Source organism: Heteronotia binoei, chromosome 3 (genome assembly GCF_032191835.1).
Source record: "Heteronotia binoei isolate CCM8104 ecotype False Entrance Well chromosome 3, APGP_CSIRO_Hbin_v1, whole genome shotgun sequence".
In the NCBI taxonomy this organism is placed as follows: domain Eukaryota; kingdom Metazoa; phylum Chordata; class Lepidosauria; order Squamata; family Gekkonidae; genus Heteronotia; species Heteronotia binoei.
The window spans coordinates 139,467,029-139,487,062 of record NC_083225.1 but is presented as its reverse complement, the minus strand read 5'-3'; the positions used below and the strand labels follow the sequence as shown (position 1 = coordinate 139,487,062).

Below are 20,034 nucleotides of genomic sequence, written 5' to 3'. Positions count from 1 at the left end.
CTGGATAAGTATGTCCAAATCAGGACAGCATAAACTGCAATTTACCTTCTGCACATCAGGTTTGGCCCTAATGCTCACAGAATTCAGTGATATGTTCTTTAAAGTGAAGGTACTGAGGAACAGGTTGCAAGAGACTGATGCTTTTAATGCTGCCATGAGGGTTTTTTTTTTTTTTTAAAGAAACCATTAGAACATCATTTAGGAAAATAAATCCCACACCCAAATTTGTTGCCCTGTGGTACTTGATAATGGTTTTTTAAAAAATGTTCAGAGCAACAGAAGGACTTGGGCAGATGAAATTACCCATGGAAATTCTTAGTGTAAACTGATGCCGTCCCCAGCAGGTCTGCTTGGGCTGTGTTACCAGTCCCTCTTGGGCAATAGCTCCTAATAGTCTTCAGTAGTAGCTCCTTTGTTTGAGGCTTTTATAGCGTATGGTGGGAATTTTGTTTGATCTTTTAAAAGAAATTAATTCTTGTACAATGGATGAACAATCCAGTGACAAAGCAGCCAATCCTGAAGATGAATTAAGTGTAAGTAAGCAAATTTAAGTATGCATTGAAGTATTCTGCTGGATTCTACATGAATATGTTTCAGTTTATCATATATTTATTTAGTGAAATCTGTTTCTGAGAAGTAACTGCCACTAGAATACTGCAGTGAATTTTACTAGATTCCCAGATGAAAATACATTGTGCGTGTTTTTGTGTGGACAGTGTGTATTTTGTCACATGCAACTGCTAAAACAGCTGATCTTTGTTAGGAGCTAAAATGCATTTTTATTATACTAATTTTATTATATATGTATACATATACATATATATAGCAAAGAAATGTATCTAAATATAGTCTGCACGCAGCTAGTTGGCATAGTAAGTACATTATCCTGGAGACCTGACATATGGTAAAAAGGGAGGGGAAAGGATATAAATAATTTAGTGTTCTTATACTTAAATTGCTGTTAGTGGAAATGAATTCTACAATGTGTAATTAGAATAAGCATAAGAAAAAAGAAGCATTGTTCTAAGAGATTAAAAATAATTTGGGATACTTAAATTCTAGCGGTCATTAAAATTGCTGTTCCAGAGAAGACAGTCATGTGGAAAATGGACTGTTCTGCCAGTGGTACCCATACAAGTAGTTTCCTGGAACATAAAGAAAAAGATTGAAGAGGTTTGATATTCTCAACCCGAAAGTCCACAGGGCATTTTAAGGAAGAAAGGATTAACAAGCAGTAACATAAATGTAAACAGATAAAATATATTTAAATGAATTTTAAAAATGCCATTAAACACAGCTGTACGTTGCCACAGTGCAGATGGGCAATGATCTCTAGAGTTTTGTCCAGTTAAACAGCTAAGGGGGATTCTTGAATTGGCTGTGATAGCCTGAAGAAGTTTTATAAATGTGCACTAATGACTTTTGATGGCTTGGTGGATCTTACTGACTACACACATCTGACCTACTTTAAAAGTGTTAGAGATAAATAGTTGTAAGCGTAACCAGCAAAAGAAACAGACCTGAATTTGCAGAAGGCTGGTAAGAAGAAGCCTTTGGGGGCACTAAGAACATGTTTGCTTGGGGGGGAAATGCCCAGTATCAACATGTTATCCTATATTGTATATGTATGTTTATTAATAAACATATGTTACAAAAGATATTCCAGATACTGTAACAATCCAGAATTCTCTCCTCACAAGGAATCAGATCCTGTAAAAACATTTTTCCTGTAATGGACTAGACAAGTGGGAAACACATAATTCTATGTTTTGGTCCAGTGGAAACAATATACATGTAAATCATGTTTGTACACACAGATCTGCCCTAATGGTGCTCAGAAACAGCTTGCTTGCATGCCTGGCACAACCGTCCAGGAGACTACTGATTTAACCTCTCCAACAGCAATAAGTGCTTCAAGGTTCATGGCTGGAGATGTCTCATAGGATTTCTCCACACAACTCCAGAAGCCAAAGAGGCAAACCACTGTGTAAACTGACTTGCAACTTGACTCATCTGCAATGGAGGTTGCTGTTGCAAAGAACTTCCATGTGTTCATTTCTCTCAGCCCTTCTCTGATTTCAGCCAAATGCCGCATTTGCTGATTGAGTGACAATTGCCCCATACCAGTGCTTACAAGCATCAAGGATGTTATTTTAAAATAACATACATACTACACAAAAAAGTATAAATTATGTATGACACTCTTCAGTGGAAACATACATTAAATGAAGAACCTATTCAGAGTTGCCAACCTCCAGATAGGGCTTGGACAACTCCTAGAGATCTCCAGATTACAGAGATCAATTCCCCTGGAGAAAATGACTGCTTTGGAGGAGGGGTGGACTGTATGGTGGTATATCCTATTGAGGTCTCTCCCCTTACTACACTCCACTAAGAGCTGTAACACACTAATTTTGCAACTGAGGCAAGAATACAAAATTGTCCCTCCTATAATTCATAGTAGTTATTTTGGTGAAAAGATAAATACAAAAATAACAAAATAGAATAATAATAACTTTATTGCATTTTTAATTTTTATTCATTTAAAACATTTTATGCCACCTTTCTACCTGATCAGTGTCCACAAAGTGAAGCACATAAAACATTTGAGCAATATAAAACATTTAAAATTATAAAATCATTTTAAACTATATAAGCAAATTTTAGTCGTGAGATCTGTATATACAATCAACTAATGCATAAATGAATATTTAACTTACTATTAAAATATAAAATTAAACTACATTAAGTATGACTTTTTTAAAAATGGCACTTTTTGTGCTTTCAGTGAGGCAAATTAATCCACAATTGCATTAAAATTAATATTATTCAGTATCTTTTGGACCCTTGACAAGATTGTTTGTTGACCTCTCCTGACCCAGGGATGCTCAAAGGTAGTTTTAAATTATTTTAAGTTTACTGAAACCTCTTCCATAGAAAGGTTCAGTTGCTATAACATTGCTATAATTGGAAACTGGGAAGTGGGTACTGCTACCCTCATGAGTCTCTGACTGGTCAATAAATTCCATAACAAACTATTACCAAACCTCTTCATTTTTCCTTATTTTAATATGGATCACTCTCTTCCTATAGTTTTACATGGGCACGGGATTGCCAGGTCTGACTCAGGAAATATCTGGGGACTTTAGGGGTAGAGCCAGGAGACTGGCAGTGGAGCCAGCAGCAAGGTTGTAGCAAGCACGATTGAACTCCAAAGGGTGTTCTAGCCATCATATTTAAAGGGACCGCATTTCTTTTATTGGAAATGATAGAGGATTGGGACACCTTATCTGGGGGCTCATAGGATTGAACTTCCTGGTCCAATCTTTTTCAAACTTGGGGGTGGGGTGTTGAGGAGAGGCACCAGATGCTATGCTGAAAATTTGGTGTGTTCACTTCAAAAACAAAACCCCTCCCCAGCAACGTTCCCCTATGCTGAGTTAGTGTGAGCTAGCTCAGTTTTTTAGCCTCTGGCTCACACATTTTTGTCTTAGCTCAGGAAAAATGGCCTCAGAGCAAGCTAATTCATGTAGTAGATCACAGCTTTAATGCCAGTAGCTCATGAAATTTTTGCTCACAAGACTCCACAGCCTAGAGGGAGCACTGCCCCCCCAGAGCCCCAGATACCCACAGATTGATTCACCATTATGCCCTATGGAGACTAGTCTCCATAGAGTATAATGGAGTGCTTAGCAGACATTCCCCGCCCCAATTTCTAATAACCCTGAAGAGGGGGGAGAGCCTTCAAACCAGGGGATCCCCTGCCCCCACCTGGGGCCTGGCAACTCTAACTGGACAGCTATAGGCTTTGGCCTAGCTGTCCAGTTAGAGTTGCCAGGCCCCAGGTGGGGGCAGGGGATCCCCTGGTTTGAAGGCTCTCTCCCCCCCTCTCTCTCTATATATATATTAAAAAACTTAAAACATGCTTAAAATGTTAGCACTTGTTAGACTTAAAGGTGCTTTCTTTGTATTTCTCCCATGGGATCCAGAGAACTAGGCAAAGGAAACTGTGGTTCTTCCCTTCCTTCCCTAGGGGGCTGGAGGAAGGGGGAGGAGCATCAGCCAGTATAAGGAAGAGACGCTTGGCTCAGTAGCTCTGCTGTGTGATTGAAAGAGCCTGGAAAAACCAGCTCTACCTCTCCCCCTTCCTCCCCAAGGGAAGAGCCTTAGCCAATGAAGAAAATAGAGGTTTTGCTCTGTAGCTCCTGTGTGATTGAGTAAGCTGTGGTGCAGAAGGAAGCAAGAGAGAGGGAGGAGGAAGCAGATGACAGCCAATTGCTTAGGGGCCTGATAGGAACCCTCCAGAGGCCTGATTTGGCGCCTGAACTGCATGTTTGACACCCCTGCTCTAGCCCATTCCCAGCCCAGTATGTGTATTCTCATAAGCATAGGAAGTCTTAGGATTGCCTGCATCCATGTAGGGTCTGCAGTTCCAGAATTACGTGAGCTACAGTCCACAGAGATCAGTTCTCCTAGAGCAGGGGTGGCCAGCGGTAGCTCTCCAGATGTTTTTGCCTACAACTCCCAGCAGCCCCAGCCATTGGCCATGCCGGCTGGGGCTGATGGGAGTTGTAGGCCAAAAAACATCTGGAGAGCTACTGTTGGCCACCCCTGCTCTAGAGGAACTGGCAGCTTTGGATGCGATGACATCAGATTCTTACTGAGCTATCTCTACTCCTCAGACTCCATCTTCCCCAAATGGTGCTCCCAAATGTCTAGGAATTTTCAAAGCTGGATTTGGGAACCAGAATGCAATTAGGATATTTGCAAATAAAAAGCAGTCTTTTTTATTACATTTATGAACCTACACAAGGGTTGCCCAGCCTCATGAGCCAGCATTAGGCTTGCCAACCCTCCCGCCCTAGCGGGGGCCCCCCGGATTTGAACCCTCTCCCCCCGCTGTGCATAAAAATGGAAGCGGGGGCCGCCGCCGCGCACTGCCGCCGCCGCCGCGAGCGAGTCCTCCGAGTCCTGCGAATTTGATTTTTTTTCCTGAGCGAGCTCATCACCTCTAAAAACTCCGTTGGTCTTAAAGGTGCCCCTGGATGGAGACTTCGTCACACCAACCCCCCACATTTGGCATTCTGTTAAGTTCCTTTGCGTCAGAGCGCCAAGCCGCGCTCCATACGGAAGCCGGGAAGGCCGCGCCGCCTCTCCAGTCTCCTTGGTGAGCGCCTGAAGCTCCTCCCCCTTCAGCTGCCTGGCACAGTCGTCAGCGCTTCCAACGTGGAGCCGGCCGGGGCGAAGGCGGAAGCGGCCTGAGGAGGAGACTGGAGGGCAGCCCTGGGTAGCTGCCGCCTCAGCCTGAGGAGCCTCCGGCCATGGAGAGGACCTTGGAGAAGGTCAGCGCCGGCTCTGGATGGCTGCCTGCCTGCAAGGGGGACCCGGGGCCGCCTCGTGCGTGCCAGGGGGAGAGGTCATGCCAAGGAATGAGCCAGGGAGATCTTTGAGCTGGACACGTGAGTGTGGGGTTGTGCCATGAAAATACTGTTTGTAAAAATGAAGTAAAAACAGCCTCTAAGCACATTCTTTTTTTAAAAAAAATAGCCTGCATTTAGGGGTGATTTTAGGGAACTACGACTGTTCTCCAGACTATCAAAAAATCGTTTTCCCTAGAAAAAACAGATGCTTTTGATGGTGGACTTTATGGCATCGAACCCCGTGGAGGTCCCTGTCCTCCCCATACTCCACCCTCAAATCTTCAGGATTTTCCAATTTGGAGCTGGCAAAAAGGGGTCTGCACCAAGGCAAAACAAAGAAGAAACAAATTGGTATAGAGGGAAATAGAATCTTTAATAATTGAACAGTTATTCCCCTGATGAAGCTACACATGAGATGTGTAGAGGCTGTATAATTATTAAAGATTCTATTTCCCTCTGCACCAATTTGTTTCTTCATCTTCAATTTGAAGCTGGCAACCTTGCCCCCTGCCAATCCCTGCTGATGACTGGGAAGGACCTGGAAACTCTAGCCTGACTTGTAATTGTTTTAAACAATTATACTCTCTTTTTAAAAGTATGTGCTGTGTTGAGGGGAAATCCTTTTGTGCTTCTAGGGGCAGGAAAGGCTCTCTCTGCTTTTTCCTTAGAAGAAGAGCAATAGCAACAGTAGAGCCTGGAAAGAATGGGTGTATTTTGAAGTATTGTGATATTTTGACCAAGTACCAACACCTCTAGAGTCTTCTGTATCCCATGGGTATGAAGCAGAAATGATGCATTTGACAACTTGGTATTATGGCCAGATTCTGCTTTATTAGCAACGTTCTGTGATTTTTTTTTTAAATAGCAGTCATAATTGCTAAAACAATTTCAAGTACAAATAGGGCTTTTTTGTAGCAGGAACTCTTTTGCATATTAGGCCAAACCCTAGGGTTGCCAATCCCCAGGTGGGGGCAGGGGATCCCTCGGTTTGGAGGCCCTCCCCCCCACTTCAGGGTTGTCAGAAAGCGGGGGGAGGGGAGGGGAGGGAAATGTCTGCTGGGAACTCTGTTATTCCCTATGGAGATTTATTCCCATAGAAAATCATGGAAAATTGATCTGCGGGTATCTTGGGCTCTGGGGGAGCTATTTTTGGGGTAGAGACACCAAATTTTCAGTATAGCATCTAGTGCCTCTCCCCAAAATACCCCCCAAGTTTCAAAAATATTGGACTAAGGAGTCCAATTCTATGAGCCCCAAAAGAAGGTGCCCCTATCCTTCATTGTTTCCTATGGAAGGAAGGAAGGAATTGAAAAGGTGTGCCGTCCCTTTAAATGTGATGGCAAGAACTCCCTTTGGAATTCAATTATGCTTGCCACAGCCTTGATCTTGGCTCCACCCCTAATGTCTCCTGGCTCCACCCCCAAAGTCTCCTGGCTCCACCCCCAAAGTCCCCAGATATTTCTTGAATTGGACTTGGCAACCCTAGCCAGCATTGCATCAGCACATGTACTTTACTTCCAGTTTAAAATGAAAGTAATTCAGGGGAATATGTTAGCATTTTACAAGAAGTCTATGATTTTAGTCTTGACTTTATATGGAATGTGAGAGATCCAGTGTCAATTCTCATGTTACTTGTGGTTTAAACCAAAAGTGACAAGTGGGACCTGCAAGGACCTCTAGGAGGCCTCCCATTTCCTCTTCCCCAATTATTTCCTTTCCCTTTCCTCAAAGCCCTCAGAGCCTCCCCCCACTTCCTGCATTCCTAGTGTTGCCAACCTCCTGGTTGGGCCTGGATATCTGGAATTACAACTCTCCCAACTACAGAGATCAGCTCCCCATAGGGTTGCCAGCTCCAGGGTGGAAAATTCCTGGAGATTTGGGGGTAGAATCTTGGGAGGGCAAATTTTGGAAAGTGAAGCAACTTTAGCAGGGTATAATACCATAGCATTTATTCTCCAAATCAGCCATTTTCTCCAGGGGATCTGATCTCTATCATCTGCACAGTATTTATGATCTCCAGCCCTCACCTGGAGTTGGCAACCCTAGTTCCCCTGGAGGAAATGACTGCTTTGGTGGGTGGAATCTGGCATTATATCTTTCGGAGGTTCTTCCACTCCTTAAACTCCATCCTCCCCAGACTACACCCCTAAATCACCAGGAGTTTCTGAACCTGGATCTGGCAACCCTATTTCCTTCCCATCCAATAGCCAATGTACATTTATCTGCCCCTCCGGCTTAAGCTTTCCCTTCTCCCCGCCAGCAGTCTCTGCCTAGGAAAACTATGATCCAGTTGTGTGGTACCACAGTTCCCTGCCCCATTCTTTCAATCACAGCCATTCACCAACTGACATTTTATTTGCCTCCTATCTTCAGTTATATTTATTATTTATTTACTTTGTTTATACCACACCTTTCACCATAGTGGGGACCAAAGCAGCATTCATTATTCTCCTCTCCTTGTTATCCATACAACAACCCTGTGAGGTAAATTAGGCTATGGTACATGACCGGTCTGAAATCTGCCAGTCAGCTTCCACAGCTAGAAGCTCTAGCCACTATACCACACTGGCTTTCATAGGGTGGCTGTTGTTCAACACTAGCAAGCAGCCAGGCCCAGTTCAGACCTGCATGTTGAGTCGTATCTAATCACTCAAAGATTGCTTCCATGTAGAGTTCCCAGGTCTTACCTCTATGGTGCCATAGAGCTTTTACACAAATTGCCAGAACATCACCCATGTGACGTGCCTGGCATGATAATGTTACTTTGGGGGTGACAACATTGTGCCGGGCCATTGGGTGTGATGGAGTTCTTTGGGGGTGGGGATCCCCCTACTGGCCAGCTCTGTGCCGGCAGGTTGGGGCCACCAAAACTGGGGGAAAAACCCATCCCCAGCAAGAGGCTGGAAACCCTACTTCCAGGTCTAGGGCTGCAAACCTCCAGTTGGGATCTGGTGATCTCCCACAATTATAGCTGAACTCCAAATATCAGAAATCTATCTTTCTGGAGAAAATGACTGCTTTGGAGGGTGGACTCTATGGATTATATTCAGCTGAGGCTTCTCCCCTCCATAGTTCCTGCCCTCCTCAGACTCCACCACAAAATATCCAGGAATTTCCCAACCTGGAGCTAGCAACTCTAGTCAAGCATGGCTCCAATAAGTCCTCCCTCAAAGGCCAAAGTAAGACTGGAAAGGGCCCATCCTGGAATATTGTTGTTGCCTAGCAACAGCCACTTAGGGAATCGGTTGTTTAAAGCTACAGGTTCTCCTTTTCATGTTTTCATTTTTTTTAATCAGCCATGTTTGGTTTCTTAGATTTTTCTGCAAACATAGAGCCCTTTTCGGGTTTGTAGAATGCAGCTGCAATGGATGAATTAAAAGACGCTGTGAATTTGTAGAACTTTTTGCCCTTTGATTTAGGTTTCAAATGTATCACTGCAAATGGCAGAAACAGAAGCAAAGTGGGATAGGCTTGCACGAAAGCTCACGAAAGCAAAGAGGAAATCTAAAAGAAAGTCTATCTGGAATTTTCAAAATATAATAATCCTGTTTACAGTCGTGCTCTTCATTATAGGAGTTATAACATGGACACTACTGTGGCTCTTTATTGGTGAGTTTTTGCATATTTGTTTAGGCATAGGGCTTTCTATATATACATTAAAGGGTCCCCATACCCACCTTTTGTTTTCAAAGTCATAGAAGTACTGTTTGCCAATGTTTGTTATGCTACAGTGCTTTAGAAAAAAGGGAGTGGATCTTAACACACAATCTACCTCAGAAGATTTGAATGTTGGGATATCTCTCTTAACCATTCTGAGTTAAAACCAAGCAAAGTGTTATGGCACCTTAAAATGCAACACATTTATTGAACATTATCTTCCATAGGTTTGTTCACAACCCCACCCCTACCCATACTTTGATAAATGTGCCACAAGATTTTGTTTTTGCTGCAATATGCTAACATGGCTGTCATACTATAATTTATATCCTTCTGGGTTAAGGGTCTAGAAGAAAAATGCTAGAGAAAATCTGTTTGGAAGAAACAAAACAAGAAAGCTACTGGATACTGAAGAGTCTGAAAAACAATCCCCTGTGCCCATAATTATAACTTAGGAGGAGTCTTAATGATTCCCCTCCCCCCAAGGCTGCAGACCTGAAACTTCAAAATTGCTTTCTATTGGTGGCCATCCTTCTTACCAAAGGGCCCTCTCCTCCACATAGAACAGCCTGACAGGAATGGCAGATTTTGTGATTTCCCCCCTGCCTTGAAAATATATTTTTCTGTATTCAAATCTGAACAGCTTTTCTAACTCGGCTCATCACATATGAACAACATGCTGCCATGAAATCTGTGGGTGGGTTAACACTGGTATAATTTTTAAAAAATAATAATAGCATGCTATTGGGAGAACTACTGGTGGGGGAAAGCCTGGTGTAGCTGCAGACCTCTTGGCTATTGCCTGGGACATAATCAACTAATGCCTCCCATTCTGAAAAGTCATGCAATACTTTTGGTGTTGTTGTCAATTACACATTTTGGATGATCTTAATAAATTGAATTAAAATGATTTTTTATTATACTGTGGACTGGTGCGGCTACCTAGGTCTTTTCCCTGGAATAGTCATATATATGGTTTTCAAGCATGCATGTTTTTTTTTGGGGGGGGGGTAACATGTTAATATCCCTGAGTCAGGTGAGGTGAGGTGAGACTTGATCCAGTATTAAAGCTATGAGACTTGTATGCATGTAAAACAGGTAGCAAAAGTGGATTCAAATTCCAAATGAGCAGCTTAAAACTGGTGTGGATTTAATTTAGAATGTTGTGTCTGTCTTTAAGCATCTTCTCCAGTTTCTGGGAATAACTTTATTATCTTAAGATTGTTGTCTACTTATTGTTTCTATAATGCAAAAAAAAAAACAACAGGGTAATTTTCCTCATGTGCTTTACAGTTCAGGCTGAAAGCAAGGATGCTTTGTACTTTGTTGGATTATTTCGTATTGCCAATATTGAGTTTCTCCATGAGTATCGGCAGAAGGAGTCAAGGGAGTTCCTTTCTGTGGCACAGAATGTGCAGCGAGTGGTAAGGAAAAAATTATCTGCTAACTGTATGAAATGGATACCCATTAGTGTCAAATTCATTTGTTGCAAGGGCTGGATCTGACATAAATGGGACATTGTGGGGCCAAGCCATGCATGTCATAAAATGTAATGCCAGGTAGTGGAGTTACAAACTTTATAAAGGATACAGACAAACACAATTAAAGATTTTTTAAAACTTGAATTGCAAATATGCTTAAAACTCTTTCGATATTTTGTTTAAAATGTAAAGGTGCGGAAATAATGGGATTTGGCAATGCAAATTTTAAAATAAAACATCAAGAAAAAGCACAAGGATCACAGCAGAAAATAAAAATATAAACTGCTCTGAGCCTAGTGTAATAGATGTGTTCCCAGGATAGAGTAATCACTAGGCTCCTGTTCTCAGGTTCAGTCATCAGAAACTAGGGTTGCCAATCCCCAGGTGGGGGCAGGGAATCCCCCAGTTTGGAGGCCCTCCCCCCGCTTCAGGGTTGTCAGAAAGCGGTGGGGGGGAGGGAAATGTCTGCTGGGAACTCTGTTATTCCCTATGGAGATTTATTCCCATAGAAAATCATGGAGAATTGATCCGCGGGTATCTGGGGCTCTGGGGGGGTCTGTTTTTTGGGGTAGAGGCACCAAATTTTCAGTATAGCATCTAGTGCCTCTCCCCAAAATACCCACCAAGTTTCAAAAAGATTGGACCAGGGGGTCCAATTCTATGAGCCCCAAAAGAAGGTGCCCTTATCCTTCATTATTTCCTATGGAAGGCATTGAAAAGGTGTGCCGTCCCTTTAAATGTGATGGCCAGAACTCCCTTTGGAGTTCAATTATGCTTGTCACAGCCTTGATATTGGCTCCACCCCCAAAGTCTCTTGGCTCCACCCCCAAAGTCCCCAGATATTTCGTGAATTGGACTTGGCAACCCTATCAGAAACAAGCCGGCTCAAAGGAACAACCATTTATTTTCAAAGAGACAACTCCAGAAGCAACAGCTTCAACTGGCCATACAAATGCTGGAAAGTGAAACTACTTTACTTCCAATCCTTTGAAAAACGTTTGCAGCACAGACAAAGTTACAAGGAAAATGCTGAATGGATTTTTGATTAAATTCTGTGGGCCCAAATAAACTGCTCTGGAACTGGAATGACAACGCCCCAGAGTGAAATGACAGTCCCTTGGAGTAGCAGAAGCATTCTGGGATTGGAATGAGAGCCCTTAGAGTGGAATTCCATTCCCAGAATGCTGCTGCTATTCCCAAGGGCCGTCATTCCACTCTGCACCTCGTCATTCCAGTCCCAGAACACAGATTCTATTGCTAAGAACTGTCATTCCTCTCTGAGGGCTATCATTCCAGTTCCAGAGCACTGTTTCTATATAGAAACAGTCCCAGAGTAGGGGGAGGAGAGGGAAAAAAGAGCCAGGGGCAAGATTAAAGCCCTAGGTGGGCTGGTTGTAGCCCATGGGCTGTAGTTTGACAGCCCTGCATTATATGATATATAGATTCAGCAAACTCTTGCCTTTCGATAGTGAGTGATAAATAGTGCCAGCACTATTACCTGTTTAGTGCAGTTGGAGTTGTGTGTCTTGGCTTCTTCTTCAGGCCAATAAGCAGGGGAGGCTTGAGGCAAGCCAGTAGACATAGATTTGCCTATTGTCTCCTGTGAGAGTTGAGACAGAGCTAAATGGCTCCTATGGTGCTACCAGCATCTCTAAAGCTCTGCTTTGTTTGCTCCTGGCTGTCAGCAGCAATCAAGGTCAATTGCCCACTTTTCTGGTAAGACTAAAGGCAAGTCTGCTTCTGCTGAAAGGGTTTCATTTCCCTTTTTAGAGAAGTGAGAAGAAATCTAGAGCTAAAAGAGAAGCTGCACTTCCAGTAAAACCCTGACCTTTACCGTGCCCTTCCACTAATGTTCTCATCCTGGACATTTGTAGAGAGAAAAAGACATCATCAAATATCAAGTCAGTAGACACTGCTTTTGGCCATGCTGTTATGGAGATATTGTTCAAAACGACTACATTAATGATTAAACTAAATTTTATTGATTGTTAAAAAATAAATAAACAGGGATGTTAAATCTCTCACGTGTGGTTACCCATCTAGTACAGTCAATCCTCTTTAAGACTTCTTGTTGATAATATCTTTTCTGGGATTGCAAAACCATTCTGTGGCTTTTGTCTTTCAGATGAACCTCATTTATACCCGTTCTGCTTTCTCCAAATTTTATAAGCAGTCTGTTGTCTCAGATGTCAGGTGAGACTTGGGGGGGGGGGGGGGTAGCTTCTTTGAGATTAGTAATGTCATGCACAGTTGTGTGCAAGGAATTTATTTTCTTGCAAAATACCGTTCATATCAAATGTGACAAAGTTCACATTCAGAAATTAGTTTTGTGCCCAGTAAAGAAGTTTGATCCATCCAAAAACTTGTAAATGTTCTCTATTTTCTGGTCTAAGAAATGCTATGATGTAATTTATTTTGAATCTGTTTTCAGTAATAACAATCAAGGGGGCCTCCTTGTGCATTTCTGGATTGTGTTTGTGGTGCCCCAGGCAAAAGGGCATGTATTTTGCGAGGACTGTGTGGCTGCTATTTTAAAAAACTCCATTCAGACAAGCATCACAAATCGAACATCAGTCGGGAGTCTTCAGGGTCTGGCTGTTGATATGGACTCCATTGTGCTTAGTGGTTGGTATTTCTTTTGAATCTTGAATATGATATATACGGTGTTCTGTTATCCCAGAATAAGTATAAGCTTTAAGAATTACTTTAGTACATCTCCCCTACAAAGTAAATGCATTGAGGTCGCTCCATTCCTTACATTCTACCCTTCTCAGCTTTCAACCTCAAACCTCCAGAAATTTTCCAACCAGGAGTTGGCAATCCTAGGTTTGTCTTCACGATGGCTACAGTGCATTGTGTCAGCATTTGCCATATGTTGAGTCATTTTAGAAGGAGGAGGATATGTGTGTGCTTCTAACATAAGAACATAAGAGAAGCCATGTTGGATCAGGCCAATGGCCCATCCAGTCCAACACTCTGTGTCACACAGTGGCACATACACACACATACATATACACACTGTGGATAATAGCCACTGGTGGACCTCTGCTCCATATTTTTATCTAACCCCCTCTTGAAGCTGGCTATGCTTGTAGCCGCCACCACCTCCTGTGGCAGTGAATTCCACATGTTAATCACCCTTTGGGTGAAGAAGTACTTCCTTTTATATGTTTTAACCTGACTGCTCAGCAATTTCATTGAATGCCCACGAGTTCTTGTATTGTGAAAAAGGGAGAAAAGTACTTCTTTCTCTACTTTCTCCATCCCATGCATTATCTTGTAAACCTCTATCATGTCACCCTGCAGTCGATGTTTCTCCAAGCTAAAGAGCCCCAAGCGTTTTAACCTTTCTTCATAGGGAAAGTGTTCCAACCCTTTAATCATTCTAGTTGCCCTTTCCTGGACTTTTTCCAGTGCTATAATATCCTTTTTGAGGTGCAGTGACCAGAATTGCACACAGTATTCCAAATGAGACCGCACCATTGATTTATACAGGGGCATTATGACACTGGCTGATTTGTTTTCAATTCCATTCCTAATAATTCCCAGCATGGAGCTGGCCTTTTTTATTGCAATCTCACACTGTCTTGACATTTTCAGTGAGTTATCTACCACGACCCCAAGATCTCTCTCTTGGTCAGTCTCTGCCAGTTCACACCCCATCAACTTGTATTTGTAGCTGTATTACATGCGATGTTAAGGGTTAATGCCTAACAGTCTGAGAACCTTTGAATGTCAGGCTGCTCAAATGGAATTCTGTGGAAAGAGTCAGTTAAGAAATGACAATTGGGAACTGACAGTTGAAGAAGAGACAGTTAAGCACTGACTGTGGACTGGGAAGGAGGTAAAAGGAATGAGAGAATAAGAAAAAAATCCCCATTCAAGGTTCAAAGGGAAATGGCTTCTAGTTAAGAGAAGTAATCCTTGCCCAGCGAAAAGAGAGATAGTTCTTAAAAGAGGAGTGAGCATGGGTCTGTATATATAGAAGGGTTTTGGGAACTTGGCTGTATGTTCCTGCCTTCTAGACTTTAAGAGTCAGTGAAACTCAGAAACCTATGCTTGAATGTCTATGCAGAAACTAAAAATAAAGTCTCCGTCCTCAAAGTTTTAAAAGACTTTTTTGAATAGCAGGAAGACTTACTTGTTGACAACAACTTATCTGTAATTAGTGTGTTTACAAAGTTACCTCTGTTTATTATCAGTTCATCTGATACATCTTACCCCTGATTCCACCTGTTCTTTTCTCTAAGTTAAATAAAACATTTGGTTTATTTTAAACTTTCAAAAGCCTCTTGTGTGCCATTTCAGAAGCTGAATATAATAAGGTGATTGTATCTCTTTCCTCAGTTCCCTGGGCTGGGCTAGCATTGATATATACATATTAAAATGACTAGGTGGGACAGCCATAGACAAACAAATAAGAAGAAAATAATATAGGGGCTGCTCAGCAAAGGTGCATCAAGTGGAATTTCAGATCTTCTTCGTGGTCTCTGTGCAGCTCACACACTGGGTACTGCACCTGTGCCGTGCCCTTCTTCGGAAAATTCTAAAGCTATACTTTTTTGGCGGGCTTTTCCTCAGCGCAGATGGCAACAGTGAAATGCGCATGCCCCAAGCTGAGGGAAAGCCATGTCCCACCTCAGTTGCTTCTTTACTGCCAGCCGCCTGGCTGGGAAAACTTTTCCTCCGGTTTTCTCGCTCTTCACTCACACGCTTGTTTATGGCAGACTAGCATTTTTCACTTCTTTATTCCTTGAGTTTCACCTGTAAAACAAAAACAAAATGTAAAAACATTGTCATGTTTGTTATATTGTTCCTTCACCCGCCCCCCCTTCTTTCCTCCTGTCAGATCTGTTCTGAGGGGAAGTGTATGGGAAAGTTTCCATTTTTTAAACTCTGTGTATCCTGTAAAGCAAAGATTCCCCTCACAGATGGTCACAACAACTGTCTCTTCTGCCTAGGGGAATGCCACAGGGTGGACACTTGCACTCATTGTGCACAGTTCGGTCATCAGGCGAAAAAGAACCGAGTCGCCAGACTCTGAACATTAATCCTAGAGACCGCATTTACCTCACTGATGCACCAGCCTACAGACCCGCGGTCTCTGCCATCTCCCCCTCCTGATATGCGTGGAGATTCGGCTGCTTCCACTTCGAGTGGGATCCAAGGACCTTCCTCTGATACCCAGAAGCATAAGGCTGTATCATCAAAGCCTTTAAAGAGAAAGAGTCACTCGCCCTCGAAGTCGACTCCCACTAAACCCAGGAAAATGATACACAAAGCATCAGGCTCAGTAGCCTCGGCTCCTGCTTCTCACAAGGTTCCACCTCTCTTGGTGACGGGGCTTACCTCGACTCCGTCCATTCAGTCTGTACCAGAGCAGCAGCCTGCCCTTCCAGCGCCTGACTTAAATGATGCTGCTGGCATCAGCAGGGGAACTGACTCATCAAACCTGAAAGAGCTCCCCCCCAGCATTTGAAACTTGTTGAAGCTTCAGGAACTGGGCAAGCCCTGGAGCCGAAAAAACATCCAAGCTCCCCAGTGCACCTGCCGAATATGAGGGAGGAGTCTCCACTTCCTTCTCCACAGTCTGACATTGCTGGGGAATCAGAATCGGACTGGGAGCTTCCCCCACGATCCCTCTGTAGGTGCCGGTCATCCTATCGGCGTTTTCCACACCAAGAGCCCTGATGTTATGATGATGTCTGTTATGACCAACATTACTACCATCCTTGTTCCTGTTACCACTCTGAACGTCATTATGCTTACTCACATTATGATGATCCTCATGATGACTACTACCGATGGTCTCCTTCTCATAGACACCTGTATCAGGATCAGTCCAGATCTCTACGTACTGAGGAGGCAGTCTACTGCAAACCTCGAGACCGTTCATTGGGGCAGTTTGCGACTGATCCCAAATTCGGGAATGCAACAACCCAAGCCAGCTACTGCCCTGTGGAACCAATACTGATGCTTCCGCTTCTGTAGGTTTAGACTCTGATGCACCCATGTCTGGGGAGGACAATTCAGAAGCAGAAGGGGAAGAGTCTCTGAAAGTCCCTGATCCAGAACTACCACAAGACCCTCAGGTCCCTGACCGCATAGCGCCCCCCTCTGAGGGGATGAAATCATATCTGGACCTACTGCAAAAGATGGCATTCACTCTAGGAATCCAACTGCACCCTAGCACACCCCTTGTCTCAGATGTGGTCCATGACATACTTCACACATACTTACCAATGTCTGTTTTACCAGTGTTAGCGGTCCACATTGAGACCTTGAAGGAGGCTTGGAACAAACCAAGCTCCATCCCACCAAAACACTATTGTTGGATGTACAAAACTCAATCTGAAGAAGCAAAGTTCTTATATAGCCCACCTGAATCAAATTCAGTGGTTGTGCATTCTTCATCTAAAATGAAGCAGGCTCAATTTGCTGCACCGCCTGATAGAGATGGACCGAAGGTGGATACCCTTGCAAGGAAAGTCTATTACCTCACCTGCCTGGCTACCCATATGCTGTGTCCTACTTCGCAGCCAACAATCATGCACTCCTCAAAACTTTGACACCTCTGATGTCTCAACTCCCACTTGAGTCTCAGACTCAGGCACTGAATGTTACTCATAACCTCTCAAGGGTATGCAAACAACAAATCTCAATGGTTAAACATACCGTTTCCTGTTTTTCTAGAATTTTGGCTTCCGCAGTAGCCCTTAGACGTCACGCTTGGCTTCACACAACCTCGTTGCAGCCAGATATAAAGAATAGAATCAAGGATCTGTCTTTCAATGGAGAGGGCTTATTTCATGCTTCCATCGACGATACTTTAAAATCTGTTGATGAGGCCATAAGAGAGCAAAGAACTTGGGGATGACCCAGTCTTCAGCTCAACGGTCTTTTCGTACAAAGCAATGGAAACTCTTGTACTACAAATGGCAACGATCCCCCCCAGCACAGGATGGCTGGAAGAGACGACAACAATCCTCTAAGTAACCTTACCAACCAAGATCAAAGCCCTCAACCACTAAAAAGAATACACAAGTCAAAATCTTCCTTTTGATGTTATAATGGGCCACAAACAAGCCAACACACAAACCATGTACAGAGGCACCAGACTATCTCCTTTCATAACTGCATGGTAATATATCACCTCAGACGTGTGGGTTCTGACTATAGTCCGACTATATATCCCAACCAGAAACCCCACATTTTGTCATCATGCCCCCATCCACCATACTACTACAAAAAGTTCAGGAACTTCTTGTAAAAGGCGCTATTGAGCCTGTCCTGACAAGTCAACTACGGCATGGGATGTACTCAAGGTATTTTCTAGTCCCCAAGTCCGACAGTTCCAAGCGACCAATCCTGGACCTAAGGAATCTGAACACCTACATCAATGTCCCAAAGTTCTGTATGGTAACACTACAGACTATACTACCACTCATCCCTACAGAAGCATGGCTTGTGTCCATCAATTTTAAAGATGCGTACTTTCACATAACCATGCGTCCACAACATCGTTGTTTTCTCTGTTTTGCAGTCGGCCGACTCCATTACCAATACAGAGCTCTTCCCTTTGGCATTGCGACTGCACCATGGGTTTTTACAAAGTGTATGAGAGCAGTGGCGGCTCTCCACAGAACCAGAAACATTGCTGTATATCCTTATATTGACGATTGGCTCCTTGTGGCCCCCTCAATTCTCAAACTGAACAAAGACATACAAATGGTCCTGGACTTATTGGAGAACCTAGGACTTCACGTCAACCAGCAGAAGTCGTGCCTTTGCCCTACTCAAACTCTATGGTATATAGGAGCAATCTTGGATGCGAAAGAATGCATGGCATTCTTACCAGCAGACAGAGCTGACACAATCCAAACTGTAATACAGGCCTGCCTTCTCAATCCAATACAGAAAGCCAAGACCATTCAAAGACTGCTGGGACTCATGTCTGCCACAATCTTTGTGATACCCTTTGCAAGACTTCGGATGCATCCACTCCAGCTCTGGTTTCTTTGCACTTTCAGAATAGGAGTGGAACCACAAGGCAAGCTCTTGACAATACCATCGCCAACTCTGACCTCCCTTCATTGGTGAAATTTAAGGGACAATCTCCTTCTGGGCATGCCTTTTCGCCAAGGCAACCTAGACATCACCGTTTACTCCAATGCATCACTCCTATGTTGGGGAGCGCACTGTGGACCCCACCATGTCCAAGGACAGTGGTCCATTGCTTAGTGGAAACTGCACATAGAACTCAACCACTTAAAACTTTTGGCTGTACAGCTTGCCCTGCAAGCCTTTCTTCTGCTAGTGCGCAGGAAGCTGGTCCAGATTGCCACAGACAACACCACAGTTGTTTTTTATATAAACAAGCAGGAAGGGACAGCCTCCCATTCTCTTTGTCGCTTGGCCTGGTGCATTTCAAATGAAGTACGCCTAAGGGCTATCCATGTTCCTGGAGTCCTCAACACCAGAGCAGATCTCCTGAGCAGAGAGGGCTTCATGGAGTACGAATGGTCTGTAGCCTTAAAATACCTAGTCCCAGTGTTCGAAACCTTCAGAACACCATCAATAGACACATTTGCGATGAATATCAACACCAAATGTGTCTTATATCACAGCAGGGTGGACACCCTACCAGGTTCACTAGGGGATGCTTTTCTCAGCCCATGGAGAGGTTGTCTACACTATATGTTTCCCCCTCTTCCTTTAATTCCTTGAGTTCCGGAGAAGGTACAACACGACCAGACAATGTGCATTCTCTTGGCCCCTTGGTGGCCATGGCAGCCATGGTTCCAGACCCTTCTCCACCTCAGCAGTAGACGCTACCAACACCTCCCCAATCAGGCAAACCTCCTCTCACAACAGGACTTATTATTTATTTATTTATTACTTTAAATTTCTATCCCGCCCTCTCCGCAAGTGGACTCAGAATTGGGAGTGTTACATCCAATCCGACTATCTACAAACTCACAACTTGTGAGATCTCACTCTGAATTTTCCCGCATCCGTTTCAAATGTTTTCTTGCATGCCCGTAAATCCTCAACTTGTAAATCCTACCTCTTAAAATGGAAACGTTTTCAAACATATGCTGAAAAACTGACATCCCCGAAACACATACCGCTCAAAGACATTCTTGTGTATGCAGCGGGACTTCATAATTCTGGTTTGAGTTTTTCCTCTGTTAAAGTGCATTTATATCTTGGTATAGCATGTTTTGATTGATAATTCCATTGTGTTCTCACACCGCCTTACTAAACTATTTCTAAAGGGTCTCCTTAATATCTCCCTACCAAGAAGGTCAGTGACCCCTACTTGGAGTCTTTCCCTAGTCTTGTCCCAACTAATGTTGCCCCCGTTTGAACAGTCGTCCACATGTCCTGTGCATTTATTAACGTGGAAGACAGTCTTATTGGTTGCCTTAACTTCAGCTAGGCACACAAGTGAGTTGCGTGCGTTAAGGGTTGAC

General features: G+C 43.5%; 1 protein-coding gene across 2 annotated transcripts in view; it reads left to right on the top strand.

Annotated features, from left to right (window-relative positions):
* Positions 1–369: 369 nt before the first annotated feature.
* Positions 370–20,034, top strand: part of TMPRSS7 (transmembrane serine protease 7) — a 57,615-nt gene continuing 37,950 nt past the window's right edge. For both annotated transcript variants that reach the window (XM_060235156.1, XM_060235155.1), the window contains exons 1-5: positions 370–533; positions 8,840–9,029; positions 10,371–10,501; positions 12,684–12,751; positions 12,990–13,183. In XM_060235156.1, the coding sequence (XP_060091139.1) occupies positions 435–533; positions 8,840–9,029; positions 10,371–10,501; positions 12,684–12,751; positions 12,990–13,183 (682 nt within the window). In that variant the 5' untranslated portion in view covers positions 370–434. The remainder of the gene's footprint in view (positions 534–8,839; positions 9,030–10,370; positions 10,502–12,683; positions 12,752–12,989; positions 13,184–20,034) is intronic.